General features: G+C 41.7%; 1 protein-coding gene across 1 annotated transcript; it reads left to right on the forward strand.

The window, feature by feature from the left end:
- The first annotated feature begins 715 nt into the window (after positions 1–715).
- LOC134666221 (cuticle protein-like) lies at positions 716–22,155 on the forward strand. Its single transcript, XM_063523372.1, has 5 exons — positions 716–858; positions 953–1,258; positions 1,340–1,603; positions 21,316–21,708; positions 21,796–22,155. The coding sequence occupies exons 1-5, from the start codon at positions 754–756 to the stop codon at positions 22,081–22,083; spliced, it is 1,356 nt and encodes a 451-aa protein (XP_063379442.1). The 5' UTR covers positions 716–753; the 3' UTR covers positions 22,084–22,155.
- Positions 22,156–24,299: the final 2,144 nt, after the last annotated feature.

The following is a 24,299-nucleotide window of genomic DNA, read 5'->3' on the forward strand; positions in this document are numbered from 1 at the left end:
ATGCGTGTAGGTTCAAATTTATAAGTATAACTTTCATTGGAGACATATTTGATAGTCGCTTATTCTATTCTATTCGTACTCGTAAAAGGTAGGTTCAGTAATGAAATTACGCGAGAAGAAGAGCTAAGTATAAACTTCAGTAGTATTTCTTCAGGGTACTTTAAATTCAGTTAAAAATAACATTATTTATGGAATGGCGCTTAATTATCAGAATGGTACATATATACAAACAAACCCATTTAAAACAAAAGGTTAGGTTAGGTTATAGGTTAGGTAGGTATTAGGTTAGGTTAGGTATTAGGTTAGCTTTAGGTAGGTATATTTAAAAAAAACCAGAAAAAACACGTATTAAGAAAAAACAGTTCTCGAGAGCAACGTATAATTTTCAGAGCACGAGAAATGATAAATAAAATTATAATTAAGGCAAATAAGTACCTATTATGAAACAGGTTTACCAATTCTAACCATGCAACTGCCATGAAAAAAAATTATTGAGTTTTCGCAAAGTAGCTCTATTGAGTCTGTCGAATCTGCGTAATGTGACAGACCTGCAACTGCGGAACGCGGAACCAAATACTGAGCAAAGCTCGAAATGATCTTCGCTGGTTTTTTAACCGTTTCACTGATCACCATTCAATTGTGACATAAACTACCTATATTAGTAGGGAGGATGACATGTCGAACTTTTGAATGAACTATACGTAAGCTCGCACCTCTGGCCGGAGGCAAGGTCGCATTACAACCTGATTGGGAATGCTTGCACAGTGGATAGCAAGTAAGTATAAAATCAGATTACAATACGACACAGACATCATTCAGACTTTAGACGTTGAAGCTAAACCAAGCATGTTTTCCAAAGTGAGTATAGCAATACCCAATAAATAAATAAATGCATATTAGTGATATAAATAAATATAACGTATATGTACTCAAATAATAACCTCGTTTTCAGATCGTTGCCCTTTGCGCCTTCGCGGCTGTAGCCCAGGCCGGTCTCCTGGTTAAGCCGCACTACTCCTCGGCCGCCGCCGTCTCCTCGCAGAGCATCGTGCGTCACGACCAGCCCCAGCTGGCCCACAAGCTGGTGGCTGCCCCCGTCGCCTACCACGCCGCTCCCGCTCACGTCGCCTACCACGCCGCTCCTGCTCCCGTCACGTACCACGCTGCCCCCTCCCCCATCGCCTACCACGCTGCTCCCGCTGCCGTCCACTATTCTTCCCCTATCGCTAAAGTAGTAGCCCATCATGAGGAAGAAATCGTAAGTTATGGCGAAAACAAAATACAATATTTTACGTGTCCTGTGTAAGTCGCATCATATTTACCAAACATTGGTTTGCAGGCTCACCCCAAATACGAGTACACTTACTCCGTGGCTGACGGCCACACCGGCGACAACAAGTCCCAGCAGGAGACCCGCGACGGAGATGTCGTGAAGGGCTCTTACTCCTTCCACGAGGCTGACGGCTCCATCCGCACCGTGGAGTACTCCGCTGACGACCACCACGGCTTCAACGCGGTGGTGCACAACACCGCCCCCACGCACGCGCCCGCCGTCCTCAAGGCCGCTCCAGTCGTCTACTCCGCTCCCGCTTACTACCACCACTAATATATTTAGAGAAATTGTTACCAAAGATCATAGAGAGAAACTGGCGCTAAATGTTTAATAGTAATTTATTTATTTCATGCAATACATAAAAAGTGTCATAAATTAAATATGCATATTATTTTTTCCCAAACAAGTACACGTTTGTCTCCAGGGGTAGGTATATTTACCAAAAACCCATTTATAAGAAAATTCGTTATTATGCAGATAATTGAAATTAATTAAATAAATAAACATTTCAGTATTAGTAACACTACTATTTTTAGTAGCAAATGGGATATATTTGTGACTAAACCAGTGATTAAATTTTCAGAGGGTTTATTACTGAAGGCAACTTTTTTTTGACAAATGAATGCAAGTATAAATAAAAAAATTGAGAACTCCTTGACAAATATTTCCGGGTTTCAGTTATAAAACTTGAAACATAGATAATTTCTCTTGAGGTTTAAACTAAAAAGGCCAAAAGACACAGAAGTTTTGATAAAAGACAAAGAAGAATCTACAGATCTGCGAATGCCCACATTGCCTACCACAAAAATGGGCTTAGGGTTGTCACTTACGACTAAATTACCCAACTTCGCAAGTAAAAGAAAGTTATGTGGATAAGTAAGAGCGGGATTTAATCAAAAGTGACTACCCTAACACTTCTGCAAATGCTGTAAGTACATACAAGTCGCATACCTAAGTAATGCGACTTGTATGGAAAAGTGCAAAAACGACTATTAGGTAACATTGCCCACCCATTTTGTACCTCCGCCCCGCCACTGACCAAATCCCTTAACACGACCCCCTATCACTCAACCTTATATTCAAAAAACAAAACATTATCATTATAAACAATCATCATCATCAGGTCCGACAAGTCCACTTCATCAATTTCGTGGTTTTCGAGAGAAAATGCACAACCAGACATGTGCCTTTAAAAAATGAAGAGCTCCCTTAATGCCTCTCGGATGCCATCACCAGAACAGCACCAGATTAATATGGGATCGCATTAAAAGTAATTCCTTTTGAACGAAACAAGAATTATTCATATCGGACCACGGGTCTCGGGGTAATCGTTGGACATACCATATTCTTACCAAACCGTACCTGCTTTTCTGGCAACCGTTCGTCTTTCTGGAGTTCGCAGTTCTAACTTAATTTGTGTTTTTGGCAACAAAAGTTCATCTTATGTGTTGCTCGTAGTTCTAACCTAACCTGCTTTTCTGGCAACAGTTCATCTTTGTGAATGTCGCAGTTCTAACCTAACCTATACTTTTAAGGCATCACTACATTTTTGTAAAGGTCGCAGGTCTAATCCACCCTCACCCACATTATGAGAATGGTTCGATTTTGTGAAGATCGCAGTTCAAGCCTAACCTAATCTGCTTTTATGACAAAACTCTGGTTTTGTGGCAAATGCCAAATGAGTATGATGGCCATTGACCATTAGATACATTTGATTAAAGATAGTCCGAATCGTGGATAATGTTGTTACACATTAAATTTATTACCACACAATAATTTTGACTAAACATTACATTGGATAAAAAGTAATTTGTTTGACAAAACATTGTTATTAAACATTTTTAGTCAAAATAATTTTTTTGACCATTTGGCAAAAAAACAGTTGGTTTACTAAAGTTTAGGTACTTAATTATTCTTTGGGAAAGGTTAATTTGCTAAATTCAAATCTGACAAATAAGTACATGGGAAAAATTTAATTGCCAAATAAGCATAAGCAGTACGAAAATGTTTATTTATTTGTATTCTGCCTCTTTCGTACTAACGAAATGTTCTTATACACAATTCAATTAAGTATCTTTAAGCCTATAAGCATCATTCCAACCCTGTGTGGAATTCTATATTCAATCTGATGGAACCTTGAAAAGCATTTATTAATATAAATTACTACACATAAACAGACTATTAGACATAAAAAGGAATACAAAACTAAAACTACAATCAAAATAACTAAAACTAAAAATACCTATCAAAATTTGGTGCCCTCGGGAGGGTGCCATCTGATTGAATAAAAAACCTTATTAAAGCAAGCAGTTTTCAGAACTCAATATAGACTACCCATTACGTCAGGAAAGATGACGGCACATTTTGCAAATCACGAGGCGAACAACTAGTGTTAAAATCGACAACGGTATACATGAATTATTTTTGCTATAGTAACTCCGCCTGCGGCTTTTAATAATCCATGTATGGGTGTTATATTTTCACGACTAAACGATTGTAGGTATCTAGGTATATAGATACTTATGTCGGAAACTGGACCTGGCTGGTCTGCCGGCTGGACAGGCTCGTCGCTCATCCTTCTGGCGGATTATATTCTCTTTGCGGGTGGGGTTAATATCAGGCGAATTAATTAAACACGGATTACGTACGCGGCGTAACATTGTGTGGCGTACGGTATGCCACACAATGTTTATTCCGTAACACACAAACAAACAAACTTAAGGATAAATCAACAATAATCACAAATTAATGAAATTAGTGGCAGACATGTTCAGTCCACCGATTTGTCAACCAATTTTCTGTTTCTTAATGAAAAACAGAAAATTGGTTGACATTGAAATTGGTTCTGTACCCGGACGACCGCGGCAGATCTGCTTTATCGGCTGAACGACCCTGTACAGGCACCTATTTAAATAGTATCCTGAGGCTACCGCGAAAACCGAAATTCGCAAATTGCGGGGATCTTTCTCTTTACTTAGAGTGACAGAGAAAGATGCCCGCAATTTGCGAACTTCGTTTTTCGCGGTTATAGCCCTGGCCCACTAAGAGATCGCATAGTTACGACTCATCACAGGCGTTCTTCTGTGAGATAAAGCTAAGTAAGAGACAATGACACAATAGTAGTGTGTTTATGCCGCTCCGAGACCAGAACTTTTCCGCCAGAGGGCGACAGTATGTATGCGCAAGGTAGTGACAATTTAGTTCACCCTACTCCCCGCTAGATGGCGCCACTGTGTATGCGCAACGTTAGTTCCAAAGGTCGCCGCTAGATGGCGCCACTGGTTAGTTCACCCTACTCCCCGCTAGAGGCGCCACTGTCTATGCGCAACGTTAGTTCCGAAAATATCCGCCAGCCCCGCCGGAGGGCGACAGTATGTATGCGCCGCTGGTTAGTTCACTCTACTCCCCGCTAGAGGCGCCACTGTGTATGCGTAACGTTAGTTCCAAAAATCCCCACCAGCCCTGCCTGGGGGCGACAGTATGTATGCGCAAGGTTAGTTCTAAAAATCCCCACCAGCCCTGCCTGGAGGCGACAGTATGTATGCGCAACGTTAGTTCCAAAAATCCCCGCCAGCCCTGCCTGGGGGCGACAGTATGTATGCGCAACGTTAGTTCTAAAAATCCCCACCAGCCCTGCGTGGGGGCGACAGTATGTATGCGCAACGTTAGTTCCAAAAATATCCGCCAGCCCTGCCTGGGGGCGACAGTATGTATGCGTAACGTTAGTTCCAAAAATCCCCACCAGCCCTGCCTGGGGGCGACAGTATGTTTGCGCAACGTTAGTTCCAAAAATCCCCGCCAGCCCTGCCTGAGGGCGACAGTATGTATGCGTAACGTTAGTTCCAAAATTATCCGCCAGCCCTGCCTGGGGGCGACAGTATGTATGCGCAACGTTAGTTCTAAAAATCCCCACCAGCCCTGCCTGAGGGCGACAGTATGTATGCGCAACGTTAGTTCCAAAAATCCCCACCAGCCCTGCCTGGGGGCGACAGTATGTATGCGCAACGTTAGTTCCTAAAATTTCCGCCAGCCCCGCTGGAGGGCGACAGTATGTATGCGCAAGGTTAGTTCTAAAAAGCCCCCGCCAGAGGGCGACAGTATGTATGCGCAACGTTAGTTCCAAAAATCCCCACCAGCCCTGCCTGAGGGCGACAGTATGTATGCGCAACGTTAGTTCTAAAATTCTCCTGCCAGAGGGCGACAGTATGTATGCGCAACGTTAGTTTCAAAACCATCCGCTATGAAATGAATAGATGTCTCCACTTTGTATGTGAGTTGTTGAATCCCTTAAATGAATAGATATCCCTAGTGGCGCCTTCGTCGGTGGACACCGCTAGTTAGTTCCAAAAATCCCCGCCAGGCCCGCCAGAGGGCGACAGTATGTATGCGCAACGTTAGTTCCAAAAATCCCCACCAGCCCTGCCTGGGGGCGACAGTATGTATGCGCAACGTTAGTTCTAAACTTTCCCCGCCAGAGGGCGACAGTATGTATGCGTAACGTTAGTTCTAAAACCATCCGCTATGATATGTATAGATGAGCAGCCGTCTGAGTATTTCTAAAAAAGTCCGCAGAGTCAGAGGGGGTTCATGGTAAGTTAATTAATCTTGGTCAAGCAAATCTAGTCAGTAGAAAAAGGCGGCAAATTTGAAAAATCGTGGGCTACCAACACTACGTTTGAATAGTTCGAAAATCGTGTGTCATTTATATCTTATCTGTGGAACTGTTTTGTTTACATTTCATCGCTGTTCGATGTACATTCCTGCCTTTTGTTCGTTTCCTAGGGTTACCATACTTTAGTTTGCTTTACATTGCTTCTGACATATCCGGCTTGACAGACTATCGATTCGCTTAACAATATAGATGTCGCTAGTGGCGCCTCGTCAGTGGACACCGCTAGTTAGTTCCAAAAACATCCGCTATGAAATTGCAAAGAGGCCCATAATGTTTGTTTTAAAATATGAGGCTTATATCGGCGTTTTTTTTAATACCACGTCAGTGGCAAACAAGCAGACGACCCCACCTGACAGTAAGCAGTCACCGTAGCCCATGGACGCCTGCGAATTCAATAGTTTACACGGATGCACTTTTATTTGCGGTTGGTTTTGTCGCTTGTGCTTATCAAATGTATGGAGTTTGTAGTTTACCAACCGTAAAGGGGTTTTTCTTTTATTATACCACATTGGTGGCAAATAAGCATACAGTCCGTCTGATGGTAAGTTGTTACCGTAGCCTTTGGACGCCTGCAACTCCAGGGTGGATACAAGCGCGCTGCCGACTGCCCAAAGATTCAATAACTTTGTTTTAAAATATGAGGCTTATATCGGCGTTTTTTTTAATACCACGTCAGTGGCAAACAAGCAGACGACCCCACCTGACAGTAAGCAGTCACCGTAGCCCATGGACGCCTGCGAATTCTATTGTTACCACGGATGCATTTTTATTTGCGGTTGGTTTTGTCGCTTGTGCTTATCAAATGTATGGAGTTTGTAGTTTACCAACCGTAAAGGGGTTTTTCTTTTATTATACCACATTGGTGGCAAATAAGCATACAGTCCGTCTGATGGTAAGTTGTTACCGTAGCCTTTGGACGCCTGCAACTCCAGGGTGGATACAAGCGCGCTGCCGACTGCCCAAAGATTCAATAACTTTGTTTTAAAATATGAGGCTTATATCGGCGTTTTTTTTAATACCACGTCAGTGGCAAACAAGCAAACGACCCCACCTGACAGTAAGCAGTCACCGTAGCCCATGGACGCCTGCGAATTCTATTGTTACCACGGATGCATTTTTATTTGCGGTTGGTTTTGTCGCTTGTGCTTATCAAATGTATGGAGTTTGTAGTTTACCAACCGTAAAGGGGTTTTTCTTTTATTATACCACATTGGTGGCAAATAAGCATACAGTCCGTCTGATGGTAAGTTGTTACCGTAGCCTTTGGACGCCTGCAACTCCAGGGTGGATACAAGCGCGCTGCCGACTGCCCAAAGATTCAATAACTTTGTTTTAAAATATGAGGCTTATATCGGCGTTTTTTTTAATACCACGTCAGTGGCAAACAAGCAGACGACCTCGCCTGACAGTAAGCAGTCACCGTAGCCCATGGACGCCTGCGAATTCTATTGTTACCACGGATGCATTTTTATTTGCGGTTGGTTTTGTCGCTTGTGCTTATCAAATGTATGGAGTTTGTAGTTTACCGACCGCAAAAGATCCAGATTTTTTTTTTATTATATACTACGTCGGTGGCAAACAAGCATCCGGCTCACCTGATGGTAAGCAGCCACCGTAGCCTTTGGACGCTTGCAAGTTCAGACTTTTGAAACCTATACATCATCATCATCATCATCATCATTATTATCATTAGACCCTCAGGAAAACCTCGACAGGGGACACCTCCGGCCCCCCTGCTCATGTAGTATTTAGGGTTTCAAGCACACTTATTTACGGTTGATTTTGTCTCTTTTGGTTATCAAATGTAGTTTGTAGTTTGCAGACTGCAAAAAGGCCCAGACTTTTTTTTTTTTATAATACGTCGGTGGCAAACAAGCATCCGGCTCACATGATGGTAAGCAGTCAACGTAGCCTATGGATGCCTGCAACTTTAGAGTTGTTACATGCGCGTTGCCGACTGCAAAAAGGTTCAATAAGTTTTTTTCTTTTTTTATATACCACGTCGGTGGCAAACAAGCACACGGCCCGTCTGTAGTGAGCAGTCACCGTAGCCTATGGACGCCTGCAATTTCGAGATGTTACATGCGCGTTGCCGATCGTTGAGATGTAGACCGTGACGTTCGAAAACAAAAAGTCGTATGTGACTGTAAACTTCCATTCACCGTAGAATTTGACAGATAGAGTTTGAATTAAGTATTGTAACCTTAGTCAGATAATGAAGCTTATTTGAAAGATTATTAACTCTAAGTACTAGAAATAAAGTAGATTTTACTAATGCTGTAATTCTGTAATGCGACATGGTCATGAAACTCATGCGATGTTGGGGGTATACTCTTCAATCTTTTCAATCGGAATGGTCAGAGGTCAGAGTTCAGAGGTCAGAAAGTCCGTGAGGGACAGAACATACGCAAAGTGAAGAAATTGAAAACACGTTTTAATATACCTGACAACATATCAAGCATAACCTACGTAACTTGGTCGGGTTATTTGTTACCTAACATAAACCATACTAAATTCACTGTGGGGAATTAAAAAAAAATGTGAGTGTGTGACAAGGACAAACAATAATAACGCTTTCTCTGCTACTCCTACTGAAAGATTACATAAGACTATCTCGTTTGATCATTTCCCCCCTCCCAGCCCCTCCCCCCACCAGTTCCAATTATAATATCATAAATGAGATCACAATACCTGCAACCTGTAACTGACGCATACGCTTTCTAAAATTAATTAAAAAATCAGAAAATAACAATGGAGTACGTCATTGAACTCGTTGCGAGGCTGTGGTTTAGTAACAAGGGGTTAGGGTACAATTATAAATGTGGAGATAGCGACGAAACAAATATTGCATTCATCTCATCAATCGAGGCGCTGGCACCTGACGTGGACATTTACAAGTGGGAGGCGGCCCGGATCGATCTCAAGAAGCTGATCAAAGAACTTCTGGAGGAGAGGAGCATCCTTCAGTTACACTCGGGATACCATGCGGAGGGGCTTTTGCTGGAGGTGCTAAGAAAACACAACATTAGATCATTCCTCTCCGTGCCTCTTAAACAGAAAACTTTAATCTGGAAAGACGCGGGGGTGTGGTTCGTAGAGGTGACCAACCCGAAAATCATCAAGAGAACTTATGTGTTTTTTGACTTCGAATAAGTGTACGTCTGTGTATGTCTGAAATAAAAAAATGTTTAAAAGTGAATGACTATTTATTTATTTACCAATCATTTAGGTATTTTATAATGTTCCCAATGCGAGTACAAAAAAAATGCAAAAGCTGGTTTTTCAAAATTCGTTGTTAAGGGGCTCCTTGGCGCTAATGACATTCGATCTGAATCCTTTAGTTTTCTAATGTTTTTAAAGTGAGAACTTCTTTAGCGGCGTTGGGCACTTTCTGAGACAGCGATCACGTGATCGTAACGTTTAGATGGTCACTCAAATAGATGGCAATTAAATCAATAAAGAAAAACTCAATGACATTACATGAAAAAGGTTCTAATCTTGTACGGGTTGAAATACGAGGATCTCACAGTTACATTCAAACTTTATATCACTCAAATATAATTCAATAAAGCTACATCTTGATGAAATCGCTAATAAAAGTGAACTCTAGTAATGGTGAATAAAACTCAAAATATCATGATCAAATATATTTAGATGCGAGATCTGCAAGGTAACTTTACAATTTCTATTCGAATTTTAAAGAATTAACTGTACAAATTTGAATTTTAAACAAGCTCACTGACCAGCAATTTCGGACTAAAGTTTTTCAATAGAAAGGAGGATACATAGTGCTGCAGACATTTTGGCCTAGTCATTGAGTTTTCACTTCTGTCGGCACTCCCGGAGTGCAATCCGTTGTTTTTTTGTAGCTATAATAGCAACGACTTTTAGCAATATAGTATGCCATATTTACTTCAAAGTTCATTGTCTTCGAGATATTCGACATCAAGTTGAACAATTTTAGGTCAACAACCTGGTTTTCAGGCCATAGCTTTTGTGTTAATTATTTTAAAATTTACATCTCTGACCAGTTTTTAGAGACGTCAAAGACAAACCCAAATATGCAGATTTCGTACATGTAAGATCCTTCACAGCAATCCAGCTACGAAAAAAGTGTTATTTTTAGACAATGTTTAAAAAAATCATAAAAAAATAAGTATTCATTAGTTTCAAAATCCGGTAGACAAGAATGGAGATTAAAGATTGAAGAATCGGTAGCCATTTGTCTTATAATTCTATCTGAAGTGTAAATGTAGAAGTAACGGCTCAAACCTTGTCAAATATCGATGAAAACCGCGGGGAGCCCCTTAAGGTGAGGTTGTGTAGAGCAATGTTTCAGAGTTACTAAGCGTGTGTCATCATCGTCGTTAAAAATATATCAAGTTCGATTTCAAACAAAAACAAGACCTAACCTAATCAAAGCAAGTGCTATACCATCTACATATTATGCATAGTAGGTTCTGCCATCTTGTGGGTCCCATTGGAAGTATAAAGGTCACATTTACGTCTCGCGCCAAAAATCAGATGGCTCCTATGCTGTATAGTTCATGCATGCTCCCTATTGTCAGTTCAGTACGGTGGCGCTTAAGCAATGTCAATGTGAAAACAAATCCGTTTAAAATTACAAGGAGGGATTTCATATCATCGCTAAGTAGGCGAAAGTGTGTCTGTCTGTCTGTTTGTCTGTTACCTCTTCACGCTTAAGCCGCTGAACCGATTTAGTTGAAATTTGGTATAGAGATAGTTCGAGTCCTGGGGAAAATCAGGGATATCATTCCTGAAGAGAGTGCAAAGGCGGGTGGAATTGAAAGGGTTAATGGCATTGCCTAATAATTGAAGTAAGCAATGAGCATATTGAATGATTGCTATTAGCATTATCCAGGCGCTATACCTACTTTAGCTGCTGTCACTAATTCCACGCAGACGAAGTCGCGGGCAAAAGCTAGTATTTCAATATTTTCGCTAGGATTTTTTGATTGTTTAGTACAAAAATCAACTTTACTTAAATGTAATAAGGTTGACATCTGTTGCGGGGTAGCAGAACTTCTGTGATTGTAGCTCAACTATGCGACGCTAGATGGGCTACTCGTATCTTCAAAAATAAAAATCGTAGATGCAATTTCGACATAATTTCCTTTACTGTAAAGTTCAAATTATTGTAATGGGCTAGGGCTCATAGGATAATCTCTTTCGAAATAAGAAAATATGGTCAATCATCCTTTAGATAGCGTTGCGTTTGTAGTAGTGTGCATGTTGGCGACATAGGTTTCCAGGCCGCAGAGAAGCATTATATATTTGTTAATGCCTGGAAGATTGAGGCCTGTCTGCCCATGCTGATGCTAGCTCTGAGCTTATTGAATTGCCTTTCTTGGAACTCTTCAACGTACTTTCGGTCATTGGTTCATTTGTCTTAGAGTTTGGTAAAATGACATTCGGTGTATGTGTTCAGTGGGCATGCTAAGGGTTATATTTGCAAAAACCCAGGCGTTGAGTTTGGTTAATGCTTGAGAGCGCCATGTGCATTTGGCCTGTTTAGTGTCCACATTATGCAGACGCACTGCTTGCCACCATTTGAATATTGTCTTTAGAGCTCTTTGCATTAGGTTGGATATCGTGTGGAAGAAGAAGTTTTGGGTAGAAACGATGTTAGACTAATAATGGACTGACGGATATAGGCTGTCAGTAGTCCTTTTTCCCTGCTTTTGCTATGAAGTTTACCTTGACCCGAGTCCAATTATCTGGTACGATTCACCACGCGAAACTTGCTCTGAATATTATGACCAGATGCAGATTGCTGTAAAAGCGCCGCTGATTTAAATCAAAAAGTTTGGTCTAAAGATGATTCTTGCTATATTCCAGTCGATATTGCGTGCCACTGTGGATTCGAGGATTCCTATGGGCGCAAAGCTGTGTTTATTACTGGTTGAGTATGAACCGGGGAAGTGGGTGTCTCTGAGCAAGTTCCTCTTCCGTGTTCATAAATGTGCCATCTAGTGTTTAAGGAGACCGAGATAGTTGGTTGGTGTCTTGGAGAGTATTATGTAAGTTCATGCTCCTTTATGAGTTTGGGCAATATCAGGAGGCACCCCGTACGATTGCCCTGTCTAGACGGAACCTTCTCCATTATCTTATTTTTGCCTCCCATATTTGTTTATTATATTCAGTCAATGCTCTATGATACGCGTAGTACCATACCCATTCTGTTAACAATTAAAACAGATCAATTCCAAAACCTGTTCTGTTGTGATCTGTTCTGTTCTATCTTGTTCTGTTCTGTTCTATCTTGTTCTGTTCTGTTCTATCTTTTTCTGTTCTAACCTGTTCTGTTGAGAGCTGTTCTGTTGTGATCTGTTCTGTTCTAACCTGATCTGTTATGATCTGTTCTGTTGTGACCTGTTCTGTTGTGACTTGTTCTGTTGCCGCGCGCACCCGAGTTGCATACATTGCCATTGTTAGTAGCTCGGTACCACTTACAGGGCTAGCGGGTCTTATTTGAAATGTTCTTTGTCTTATGGGCAGTTGTGTTAAAGTCTGTCACAACCCTACTGTGTTCTTATGCGGTGTCTGCATTAACGCATATATCAAAGGCGTCCGTTCACTGTTACTTTTTATACTGTGGTTCCGTCTAGACAGGGCAATCGTACGGGGTGCCTCCTGATATTGCCCAAACTCATAAAGGAGCATGAACTTACATAATACTCTCCAAGACACCAACCAACTATCTCGGTCTCCTTAAACACTAGATGGCACATTTATGAACACGGAAGAGGAACTTGCTCAGAGACACCCACTTCCCCGGTTCATACTCAACCAGTAATAAACACAGCTTTGCGCCCATAGGAATCCTCGAATCCACAGTGGCACGCAATATCGACTGGAATATAGCAAGAATCATCTTTAGACCAAACTTTTTGATTTAAATCAGCGGCGCTTTTACAGCAATCTGCATCTGGTCATAATATTCAGAGCAAGTTTCGCGTGGTGAATCGTACCAGATAATTGGACTCGGGTCAAGGTAAACTTCATAGCAAAAGCAGGGAAAAAGGACTACTGACAGCCTATATCCGTCAGTCCATTATTAGTCTAACATCGTTTCTACCCAAAACTTCTTCTTCCACACGATATCCAACCTAATGCAAAGAGCTCTAAAGACAATATTCAAATGGTGGCAAGCAGTGCGTCTGCATAATGTGGACACTAAACAGGCCAAATGCACATGGCGCTCTCAAGCATTAACCAAACTCAACGCCTGGGTTTTTGCAAATATAACCCTTAGCATGCCCACTGAACACATACACCGAATGTCATTTTACCAAACTCTAAGACAAATGAACCAATGACCGAAAGTACGTTGAAGAGTTCCAAGAAAGGCAATTCAATAAGCTCAGAGCTAGCATCAGCATGGGCAGACAGGCCTCAATCTTCCAGGCATTAACAAATATATAATGCTTCTCTGCGGCCTGGAAACCTATGTCGCCAACATGCACACTACTACAAACGCAACGCTATCTAAAGGATGATTGACCATATTTTCTTATTTCGAAAGAGATTATCCTATGAGCCCTAGCTCATTACAATAATTTGAACTTTACAGTAAAGGAAATTATGTCGAAATTGCATCTACGATTTTTATTTTTGAAGATACGAGTAGCCCATCTAGCGTCGCATAGTTGAGCTACAATCACAGAAGTTCTGCTACCCCGCAACAGATGTCAACCTTATTACATTTAAGTAAAGTTGATTTTTGTACTAAACAATCAAAAAATCCTAGCGAAAATATTGAAATACTAGCTTTTGCCCGCGACTTCGTCTGCGTGGAATTAGTGACAGCAGCTAAAGTAGGTATAGCGCCTGGATAATGCTAATAGCAATAATTCAATATGCTCATTGCTTACTTCAATTATTAGGCAATGCCATTAACCCTTTCAATTCCACCCGCCTTTGCACTCTCTTCAGGAATGATATCCCTGATTTTCCCCAGGACTCGAACTATCTCTATACCAAATTTCAACTAAATCGGTTCAGCGGCTTAAGCGTGAAGAGGTAACAGACAAACAGACAGACAGACACACTTTCGCCTACTTAGCGATGATATGAAATCCCTCCTTGTAATTTTAAACGGATTTGTTTTCACATTGACATTGCTTAAGCGCCACCGTACTGAACTGACAATAAGGAGCATGCATGAACTATACAGCATAGGAGCCATCTGATTTTTGGCGCGAGACGTAAATGTGACCTTTATACTTCCAATGGGACCCACAAGATGGCAGAACCTACTATGCATAATATGTAGATGGTATAGCACTTGCTTTGATTAGGTTAGGTCTTGTTTTTGTTTGAAATCGAACTTGATATATTTTTAACGACGATGATGACACACGCTTAGTAACTCTGAAACATTGCTCTACACAACCTCACCTTAAGGGGCTCCCCGCGGTTTTCATCGATATTTGACAAGGTTTGAGCCGTTACTTCTACATTTACACTTCAGATAGAATTATAAGACAAATGGCTACCGATTCTTCAATCTTTAATCTCCATTCTTGTCTACCGGATTTTGAAACTAATGAATACTTATTTTTTTATGATTTTTTTAAACATTGTCTAAAAATAACACTTTTTTCGTAGCTGGATTGCTGTGAAGGATCTTACATGTACGAAATCTGCATATTTGGGTTTGTCTTTGACGTCTCTAAAAACTGGTCAGAGATGTAAATTTTAAAATAATTAACACAAAAGCTATGGCCTGAAAACCAGGTTGTTGACCTAAAATTGTTCAACTTGATGTCGAATATCTCGAAGACAATGAACTTTGAAGTAAATATGGCATACTATATTGCTAAAAGTCGTTGCTATTATAGCTACAAAAAAACAACGGATTGCACTCCGGGAGTGCCGACAGAAGTGAAAACTCAATGACTAGGCCAAAATGTCTGCAGCACTATGTATCCTCCTTTCTATTGAAAAACTTTAGTCCGAAATTGCTGGTCAGTGAGCTTGTTTAAAATTCAAATTTGTACAGTTAATTCTTTAAAATTCGAATAGAAATTGTAAAGTTACCTTGCAGATCTCGCATCTAAATATATTTGATCATGATATTTTGAGTTTTATTCACCATTACTAGAGTTCACTTTTATTAGCGATTTCATCAAGATGTAGCTTTATTGAATTATATTTGAGTGATATAAAGTTTGAATGTAACTGTGAGATCCTCGTATTTCAACCCGTACAAGATTAGAACCTTTTTCATGTAATGTCATTGAGTTTTTCTTTATTGATTTAATTGCCATCTATTTGAGTGACCATCTAAACGTTACGATCACGTGATCGCTGTCTCAGAAAGTGCCCAACGCCGCTAAAGAAGTTCTCACTTTAAAAACATTAGAAAACTAAAGGATTCAGATCGAATGTCATTAGCGCCAAGGAGCCCCTTAACAACGAATTTTGAAAAACCAGCTTTTGCATTTTTTTTGTACTCGCATTGGGAACATTATAAAATACCTAAATGATTGGTAAATAAATAAATAGTCATTCACTTTTAAACATTTTTTTATTTCAGACATACACAGACGTACACTTATTCGAAGTCAAAAAACACATAAGTTCTCTTGATGATTTTCGGGTTGGTCACCTCTACGAACCACACCCCCGCGTCTTTCCAGATTAAAGTTTTCTGTTTAAGAGGCACGGAGAGGAATGATCTAATGTTGTGTTTTCTTAGCACCTCCAGCAAAAGCCCCTCCGCATGGTATCCCGAGTGTAACTGAAGGATGCTCCTCTCCTCCAGAAGTTCTTTGATCAGCTTCTTGAGATCGATCCGGGCCGCCTCCCACTTGTAAATGTCCACGTCAGGTGCCAGCGCCTCGATTGATGAGATGAATGCAATATTTGTTTCGTCGCTATCTCCACATTTATAATTGTACCCTAACCCCTTGTTACTAAACCACAGCCTCGCAACGAGTTCAATGACGTACTCCATTGTTATTTTCTGATTTTTTAATTAATTTTAGAAAGCGTATGCGTCAGTTACAGGTTGCAGGTATTGTGATCTCATTTATGATATTATAATTGGAACTGGTGGGGGGAGGGGCTGGGAGGGGGGAAATGATCAAACGAGATAGTCTTATGTAATCTTTCAGTAGGAGTAGCAGAGAAAGCGTTATTATTGTTTGTCCTTGTCACACACTCACATTTTTTTTTAATTCCCCACAGTGAATTTAGTATGGTTTATGTTAGGTAACAAATAACCCGACCAAGTTACGTAGGTTATGCTTGATATGTTGTCAGGTATATTAAAACGTGTTTTCAATTTCTTCACTTTGCGTATGTTCTGTCCCTCACGGACTTTCTGACCTCTGAACTCTGACCTCTGACCATTCCGATTGAAAAGATTGAAGAGTATACCCCCAACATCGCATGAGTTTCATGACCATGTCGCATTACAGAATTACAGCATTAGTAAAATCTACTTTATTTCTAGTACTTAGAGTTAATAATCTTTCAAATAAGCTTCATTATCTGACTAAGGTTACAATACTTAATTCAAACTCTATCTGTCAAATTCTACGGTGAATGGAAGTTTACAGTCACATACGACTTTTTGTTTTCGAACGTCACGGTCTACATCTCAACGATCGGCAACGCGCATGTAACATCTCGAAATTGCAGGCGTCCATAGGCTACGGTGACTGCTCACTACAGACGGGCCGTGTGCTTGTTTGCCACCGACGTGGTATATAAAAAAAGAAAAAAACTTATTGAACCTTTTTGCAGTCGGCAACGCGCATGTAACAACTCTAAAGTTGCAGGCATCCATAGGCTACGTTGACTGCTTACCATCATGTGAGCCGGATGCTTGTTTGCCACCGACGTATTATAAAAAAAAAAAAGTCTGGGCCTTTTTGCAGTCTGCAAACTACAAACTACATTTGATAACCAAAAGAGACAAAATCAACCGTAAATAAGTGTGCTTGAAACCCTAAATACTACATGAGCAGGGGGGCCGGAGGTGTCCCCTGTCGAGGTTTTCCTGAGGGTCTAATGATAATAATGATGATGATGATGATGATGATGTATAGGTTTCAAAAGTCTGAACTTGCAAGCGTCCAAAGGCTACGGTGGCTGCTTACCATCAGGTGAGCCGGATGCTTGTTTGCCACCGACGTAGTATATAATAAAAAAAAATCTGGATCTTTTTGCGGTCGGTAAACTACAAACTCCATACATTTGATAAGCACAAGCGACAAAACCAACCGCAAATAAAAATGCATCCGTGGTAACAATAGAATTCGCAGGCGTCCATGGGCTACGGTGACTGCTTACTGTCAGGCGAGGTCGTCTGCTTGTTTGCCACTGACGTGGTATTAAAAAAAACGCCGATATAAGCCTCATATTTTAAAACAAAGTTATTGAATCTTTGGGCAGTCGGCAGCGCGCTTGTATCCACCCTGGAGTTGCAGGCGTCCAAAGGCTACGGTAACAACTTACCATCAGACGGACTGTATGCTTATTTGCCACCAATGTGGTATAATAAAAGAAAAACCCCTTTACGGTTGGTAAACTACAAACTCCATACATTTGATAAGCACAAGCGACAAAACCAACCGCAAATAAAAATGCATCCGTGGTAACAATAGAATTCGCAGGCGTCCATGGGCTACGGTGACTGCTTACTGTCAGGTGGGGTCGTTTGCTTGTTTGCCACTGACGTGGTATTAAAAAAAACGCCGATATAAGCCTCATATTTTAAAACAAAGTTATTGAATCTTTGGGCAGTCGGCAGCGCGCTTGTATCCACCCTGGAGTTGCAGGCGTCCAAAGGCTACGGTAACAACTTACCATCAGACGGACTGTATGCTTATTTGCCACCAATGTGGTATAATAAAAGAAAAACCCCTTTACGGTTGGTAAACTACAAACTCCATACATTTGATAAGCACAAGCGACAAAACCAACCGCAAATAAAAATGCATCCGTGGTAACAATAGAATTCGCAGGCGTCCATGGGCTACGGTGACTGCTTACTGTCAGGTGGGGTCGTCTGCTTGTTTGCCACTGACGTGGTATTAAAAAAAACGCCGATATAAGCCTCATATTTTAAAACAAAGTTATTGAATCTTTGGGCAGTCGGCAGCGCGCTTGTATCCACCCTGGAGTTGCAGGCGTCCAAAGGCTACGGTAACAACTTACCATCAGACGGACTGTATGCTTATTTGCCACCAATGTGGTATAATAAAAGAAAAACCCCTTTACGGTTGGTAAACTACAAACTCCATACATTTGATAAGCACAAGCGACAAAACCAACCGCAAATAAAAGTGCATCCGTGTAAACTATTGAATTCGCAGGCGTCCATGGGCTACGGTGACTGCTTACTGTCAGGTGGGGTCGTCTGCTTGTTTGCCACTGACGTGGTATTAAAAAAAACGCCGATATAAGCCTCATATTTTAAAACAAACATTATGGGCCTCTTTGCAATTTCATAGCGGATGTTTTTGGAACTAACTAGCGGTGTCCACTGACGAGGCGCCACTAGCGACATCTATATTGTTAAGCGAATCGATAGTCTGTCAAGCCGGATATGTCAGAAGCAATGTAAAGCAAACTAAAGTATGGTAACCCTAGGAAACGAACAAAAGGCAGGAATGTACATCGAACAGCGATGAAATGTAAACAAAACAGTTCCACAGATAAGATATAAATGACACACGATTTTCGAACTATTCAAACGTAGTGTTGGTAGCCCACGATTTTTCAAATTTGCCGCCTTTTTCTACTGACTAGATTTGCTTGACCAAGATTAATTAACTTACCATGAACCCCCTCTGACTCTGCGGACTTTTTTAGAAATACTCAGACGGCTGCTCATCTATACATATCATAGCGGATGGTTTTAGAACTAACGTTACGCATACATACTGTCGCCCTCTGGCGGGGAAAGTTTAGAACTAACGTTGCGCATACATACTGTCGCCCCCAGGCAGGCCTGGTGGGGATTTTTGGAACTAACGTTGCGCATACATACTGTCGCCCTCTGGCGGGCCTGGCGGGGATTTTTGGAACTAACTAGCGGTGTCCACCGACGAAGGCGCCACTAGGGATATCTATTCATTTAAGGGATTCAACAACTCACATACAAAGTGGAGACATCTATTCATTTCATAGCGGATGGTTTTGAAACTAACGTTGCGCATACATACTGTCGCCCTCTGGCAGGAGAATTTTAGAACTAACGTTGCGCATACATACTGTCGCCCTCAGGCAGGGCTGGTGGGGATTTTTGGAACTAACGTTGCGCATACATACTGTCGCCCTCTGGCGGGGGCTTTTTAGAACTAACCTTGCGCATACATACTGTCGCCCTCCAGCGGGGCTGGCGGAAATTTTAGGAACTAACGTTGCGCATACATACTGTCGCCCCCAGGCAGGGCTGGTGGGGATTTTTGGAACTAACGTTGCGCATACATACTGTCGCCCTCAGGCAGGGCTGGTGGGGATTTTTAGAACTAACGTTGCGCATACATACTGTCGCCCCCAGGCAGGGCTGGCGGATAATTTTGGAACTAACGTTACGCATACATACTGTCGCCCTCAGGCAGGGCTGGCGGGGATTTTTGGAACTAACGTTGCGCAAACATACTGTCGCCCCCAGGCAGGGCTGGTGGGGATTTTTGGAACTAACGTTACGCATACATACTGTCGCCCCCAGGCAGGGCTGGCGGATATTTTTGGAACTAACGTTGCGCATACATACTGTCGCCCCCACGCAGGGCTGGTGGGGATTTTTAGAACTAACGTTGCGCATACATACTGTCGCCCCCAGGCAGGGCTGGCGGGGATTTTTGGAACTAACGTTGCGCATACATACTGTCGCCTCCAGGCAGGGCTGGTGGGGATTTTTAGAACTAACCTTGCGCATACATACTGTCGCCCCCAGGCAGGGCTGGTGGGGATTTTTGGAACTAACGTTACGCATACACAGTGGCGCCTCTAGCGGGGAGTAGAGTGAACTAACCAGCGGCGCATACATACTGTCGCCCTCCGGCGGGGCTGGCGGATATTTTCGGAACTAACGTTGCGCATAGACAGTGGCGCCTCTAGCGGGGAGTAGGGTGAACTAACCAGTGGCGCCATCTAGCGGCGACCTTTGGAACTAACGTTGCGCATACACAGTGGCGCCATCTAGCGGGGAGTAGGGTGAACTAAATTGTCACTACCTTGCGCATACATACTGTCGCCCTCTGGCGGAAAAGTTTTGGTCTCGGAGCGGCATAAACACACTACTCACAATTTATTGTAAAGTAAGTAATTACTTAAATATCCTTCATTGCACCATAAAGTTAAAGAAAAATACAAAAAGCGAAATACAAGCTTAAGACTAGGTAACAACAGGCATTACAGGCAAGTAATGGCGCTAGATGGCCTGCAAAACAATAAGGCAACTAAATATTTCCATTATTTGCTATAAATTAGGTTATAATTTCCGTTCCCCGACATATCCTAAAATTATCACCGTTTGAGGAGTACAATCTATGTTTTAATTATTAGCTCGTGTTACAGGCTACACCCGGTATATCAAATTTTATAAAATTCGACGTTTAGAAAGCGTAAGCGCTACTTTATTACTACAATATTATTTTAGAAATCTATATAAGTCAGAGGATTTTAAAACCTCACACCGGAAATAAAAACCGGGACTCGCGCACGAAGGGTTCCGTACCATAATGCAAAAAAAAAGAAAAAAAAACGGTCACCCATCCAAGTACTGACCACTCCCGACGTTGCTTAACTTTGGTAAAAAATCACGTTTGTTGTATGGGAGCCCCATTTAAATCATTATTTTATTCTGTTTTTAGTATTTGTTGTTATAGCGGCAACAGAAATACATCATCTGTGAAAATTTCAACTGTCTAGCTATCACGGTTCGCGAGATACAGCCTGGTGACAGACGGACGGACGGACGGACAGCGAAGTCTTAGTAAAAGGGTCCCGTTTTACCCTTTGGATACGGAACCCTAAAAAATCACTAATTAGAAACTGTTATCAGCACATCGCAAACGCATGCCGCGCGCTAACCTAGGGTAAGGTTACAGTAAAAGCCCGTCCGGCCGCGCCCACTTATATAACTGATACAATTTGCTTTAATTTGACCTTCATAACTGCAAATTGTGAGTATATAAACTAGATCACGAGGTGTCATATGCATCATTCACCTTTGTGAAACAAGTAACCATGTTCTCCAAAGTGAGTTGCAACAATTTATAATTTCTTTTATTAATTATGTTACACTAATTCACTTACTGTTTAGGACTCGAAACAATATTTTAAAACTATTGTTATGTTGCAGATCGTAGCCCTTTGCGCCTTCGCGGCTGTAGCCCAGGCCGGTCTCCTGGTTGAGCCGCACTACTCCTCAGCCGCCGCCATCTCCTCGCAGAGCATCGTGCGCCACGACCAGCCCCAGCTGGCCCACAAGCTGGTGGCTGCCCCCGTCGCCTACCACGCCGCCCCCGCTCACGTTGAATACCACGCTGCTCCCGCTCACGTCGCCTACCACGCTGCCCCCGCCCCCGTCACCTACCACGCCGCCCCTGCTGCCGTCGCCTACCACGCCGCTCCCGCTCCTGTTGCGTACCACGCCGCTCCTGCTGCTGTCCACTACTCCGCTCCCATCGCTAAGGTCGTCGCTCACGAAGAAATTGTAAGACAATTATTCTGGTTGTCTATTTACGAACCTATAGGATAACTTTACCTTTAATCTTAAATTAACAACTATTTTTCGCTTCAGGCCCACCCCCAGTACGAGTACTCATACTCCGTTGCTGATGGTCACTCCGGCGACAACAAGTCCCAGCACGAGACCCGTGATGGTGATGTCGTGAAGGGCTCTTACTCCCTCAAGGAGGCTGACGGCTCCATCCGCACCGTCGAGTACACCGCTGACGCTCACAACGGCTTCAACGCCGTGGTGCACAACACCGCCCCCTCCCACGCCCCCGTGGTGGTCAAGGCCGCCCCCGTCGTCGTGAAGGCCGCTCCCGTCGTCTACTCCGCTCCCACTTACTACCATCACTAAAGAATTCGACAAAAAAAAAAACGATTTAATGATGACTAGTTAATTTATTGCAAATACATATTTAAGATCATATTCGGTATTTATTCATTTGACCTACTTTTGGATGATTGTTAAGTCAATATATGTATCTACTAAGCTTATAATATTGAATCTGCTAATATTATCGGGGAATATACATTTTATCCGAGATCTGTGATAAAAATGTATCTAAGGGGTCATCCATTAATTACGTCACACGTTTAGGGGGAGGGAGGGGTCAAGAAAATGTGACATATTGTGACATGGGGGAGGGGGGAGACACAAACTTTGTGACGTCACTTTAACTTCATCGGTAACCGAAAATTTATTTAAATTATTTAGTTCGCTGTACATTTAAATAACAAGTTTTTAAAACGAAAATAGTTTTTAATCGTTTAATTTTCTTTCCTAAGCAGTTTTGGGTTATAAAATTACTAATATTTATATCGTCAAAAATATTTTGATAAAATATTAATAATACTTAGGTACTTACTTAATTCGATTTGGCGATTTCGTAGAAAAAATGTGACGTCACACTAGGGGGGGAGGGGTTTGCCGAATGTGACCAAGTGTGACAAGGGGGGGGAGGGGTCAAAATACCTAGAAATTGGTGTGACCTAATTAATGGATGACCCCTAAGCTAGAAATCAAAATGGGAAATGTCTTTGGGTTAGATTTCAAATAGTACACTGCGTGGGCATTTAACCCAGGAATTTACGGACCTATAAATGACAACATTGCCCACCGCCAAAACGACTTAGGGTTGTCGCCACTTTCGAATATTGAACCCAACTGCGTAGTAGGTAAAAGAAGATATATTATTGTTTCTACACTGAAATAGTATAGCATAATCTATTTTATTTGTCTCGTCATTATTTGTTTTTTTTTTATTATTATGAATGGGCTTACTCATGGCCACAGACTAGCCGAGGCGTAGACGTGGCCTACGATGGAGCGAGCTCGCCCAGAAGGTGCCTGTTCACTCTTGATGTAAATGTTTTGTTTGTCTTGATTTATTTGTTTAAATGTTTTAGGCCTTTAACGTATAAAAAGTACAGCATAAATCACACCTTTGGCTTTAAAAATATACATAATAACATATAATTTCAAAAGTAACAACCCTAAACACATTTGAAAATACTGTATGCGTCTTGTATGGAAAAGAACAAAACGGGTAGGTAACATTGCCCACCGATTTTGTATAGAAATTTACATAGTTAACCGTAAGATGTTTAAGGGGCCCCTAGGAATACCCTTACCAAAAAAGGTCCCCTTACACCACACTACACACACTACCTACACACACTACTACCACTTATACAATACAGGTATTACACGTAATAATGCTCTATCAATTGCATGTTTAATGACCGAGAACACTTGTTTTGTGATATAGGAGCCAAACGAGCTGGCGGATCACCTGATGGTAAGCGATTACCTCCGCCCATGGACACCCGCAACACCAGAAGGATTGTAAGTGCGTTGCCGGCCTTTAAGATGGGAGTAAGCTATTCCTATTTGATATAGTTATATCACGCCATTGTGATATCCATATGCTTAGGCAGGTTATATTTAAGACGCAGGTTGGTAATATACCTACTCAGTTTGTCATTCCACAGCCTCATCACACATATACTTTATTATTAAAGTACCAGGTACACATTCAGTACAAGTACCTACATAGTTACTTATCTGTTACTTACTTCGAGCAACACCGGCTTCCGACACGTCGGAAGGGAGGGGCCCAAGCGATATCTCGCCGTACAAATCTTTCTGCCATTTTTCGCGGGGGGAAAGGTGAACACAGTCGCATTTCTCACACACTTACGTACAAAATCCTATCTGTAATGACGACACAAATACATAGAAAATGACACACGTCAAAGACAAATCTTGCAAACCTCGATCTCTTTTTATGTACGGACGAGTGACTAGTGTCACAACACGCACACTAACACATTTTCGTTGAAGTATGTCATTGTATTCTGAGAGATGAGAAGTCGGATTTGTCGCTCGACCGATCCGCAATTTGTACTGAGCGAGCAAAATCGATAAATCCAACAATTACTTGAGACTAAAATATAATAATTGTATTTAAATGTAATTTAACGTATGATATGTAAAAAAAAAATTACATGTGAAATGTAACACTTTCTTTTTGTAAATTTGATGTCCCCGACCTGTTTTTATAACAAAAA

Source organism: Cydia fagiglandana, chromosome 7 (genome assembly GCF_963556715.1).
Source record: "Cydia fagiglandana chromosome 7, ilCydFagi1.1, whole genome shotgun sequence".
NCBI lineage: Eukaryota > Metazoa > Arthropoda > Insecta > Lepidoptera > Tortricidae > Cydia > Cydia fagiglandana.

Coding starts and splice junctions, on each gene's coding strand:
- LOC134666221 (XM_063523372.1), top strand. CDS start 754: ATGCTTGCACAGTGGATAGCAAGTAAGTATAAAATCAGATTACAATAC. Junction 859..952: donor AACCAAGCATGTTTTCCAAA/GTGAGTATAGCA, acceptor CCTCGTTTTCAG/ATCGTTGCCCTTTGCGCCTT. Junction 21,709..21,795: donor TCGTCGCTCACGAAGAAATT/GTAAGACAATTA, acceptor TTTTCGCTTCAG/GCCCACCCCCAGTACGAGTA.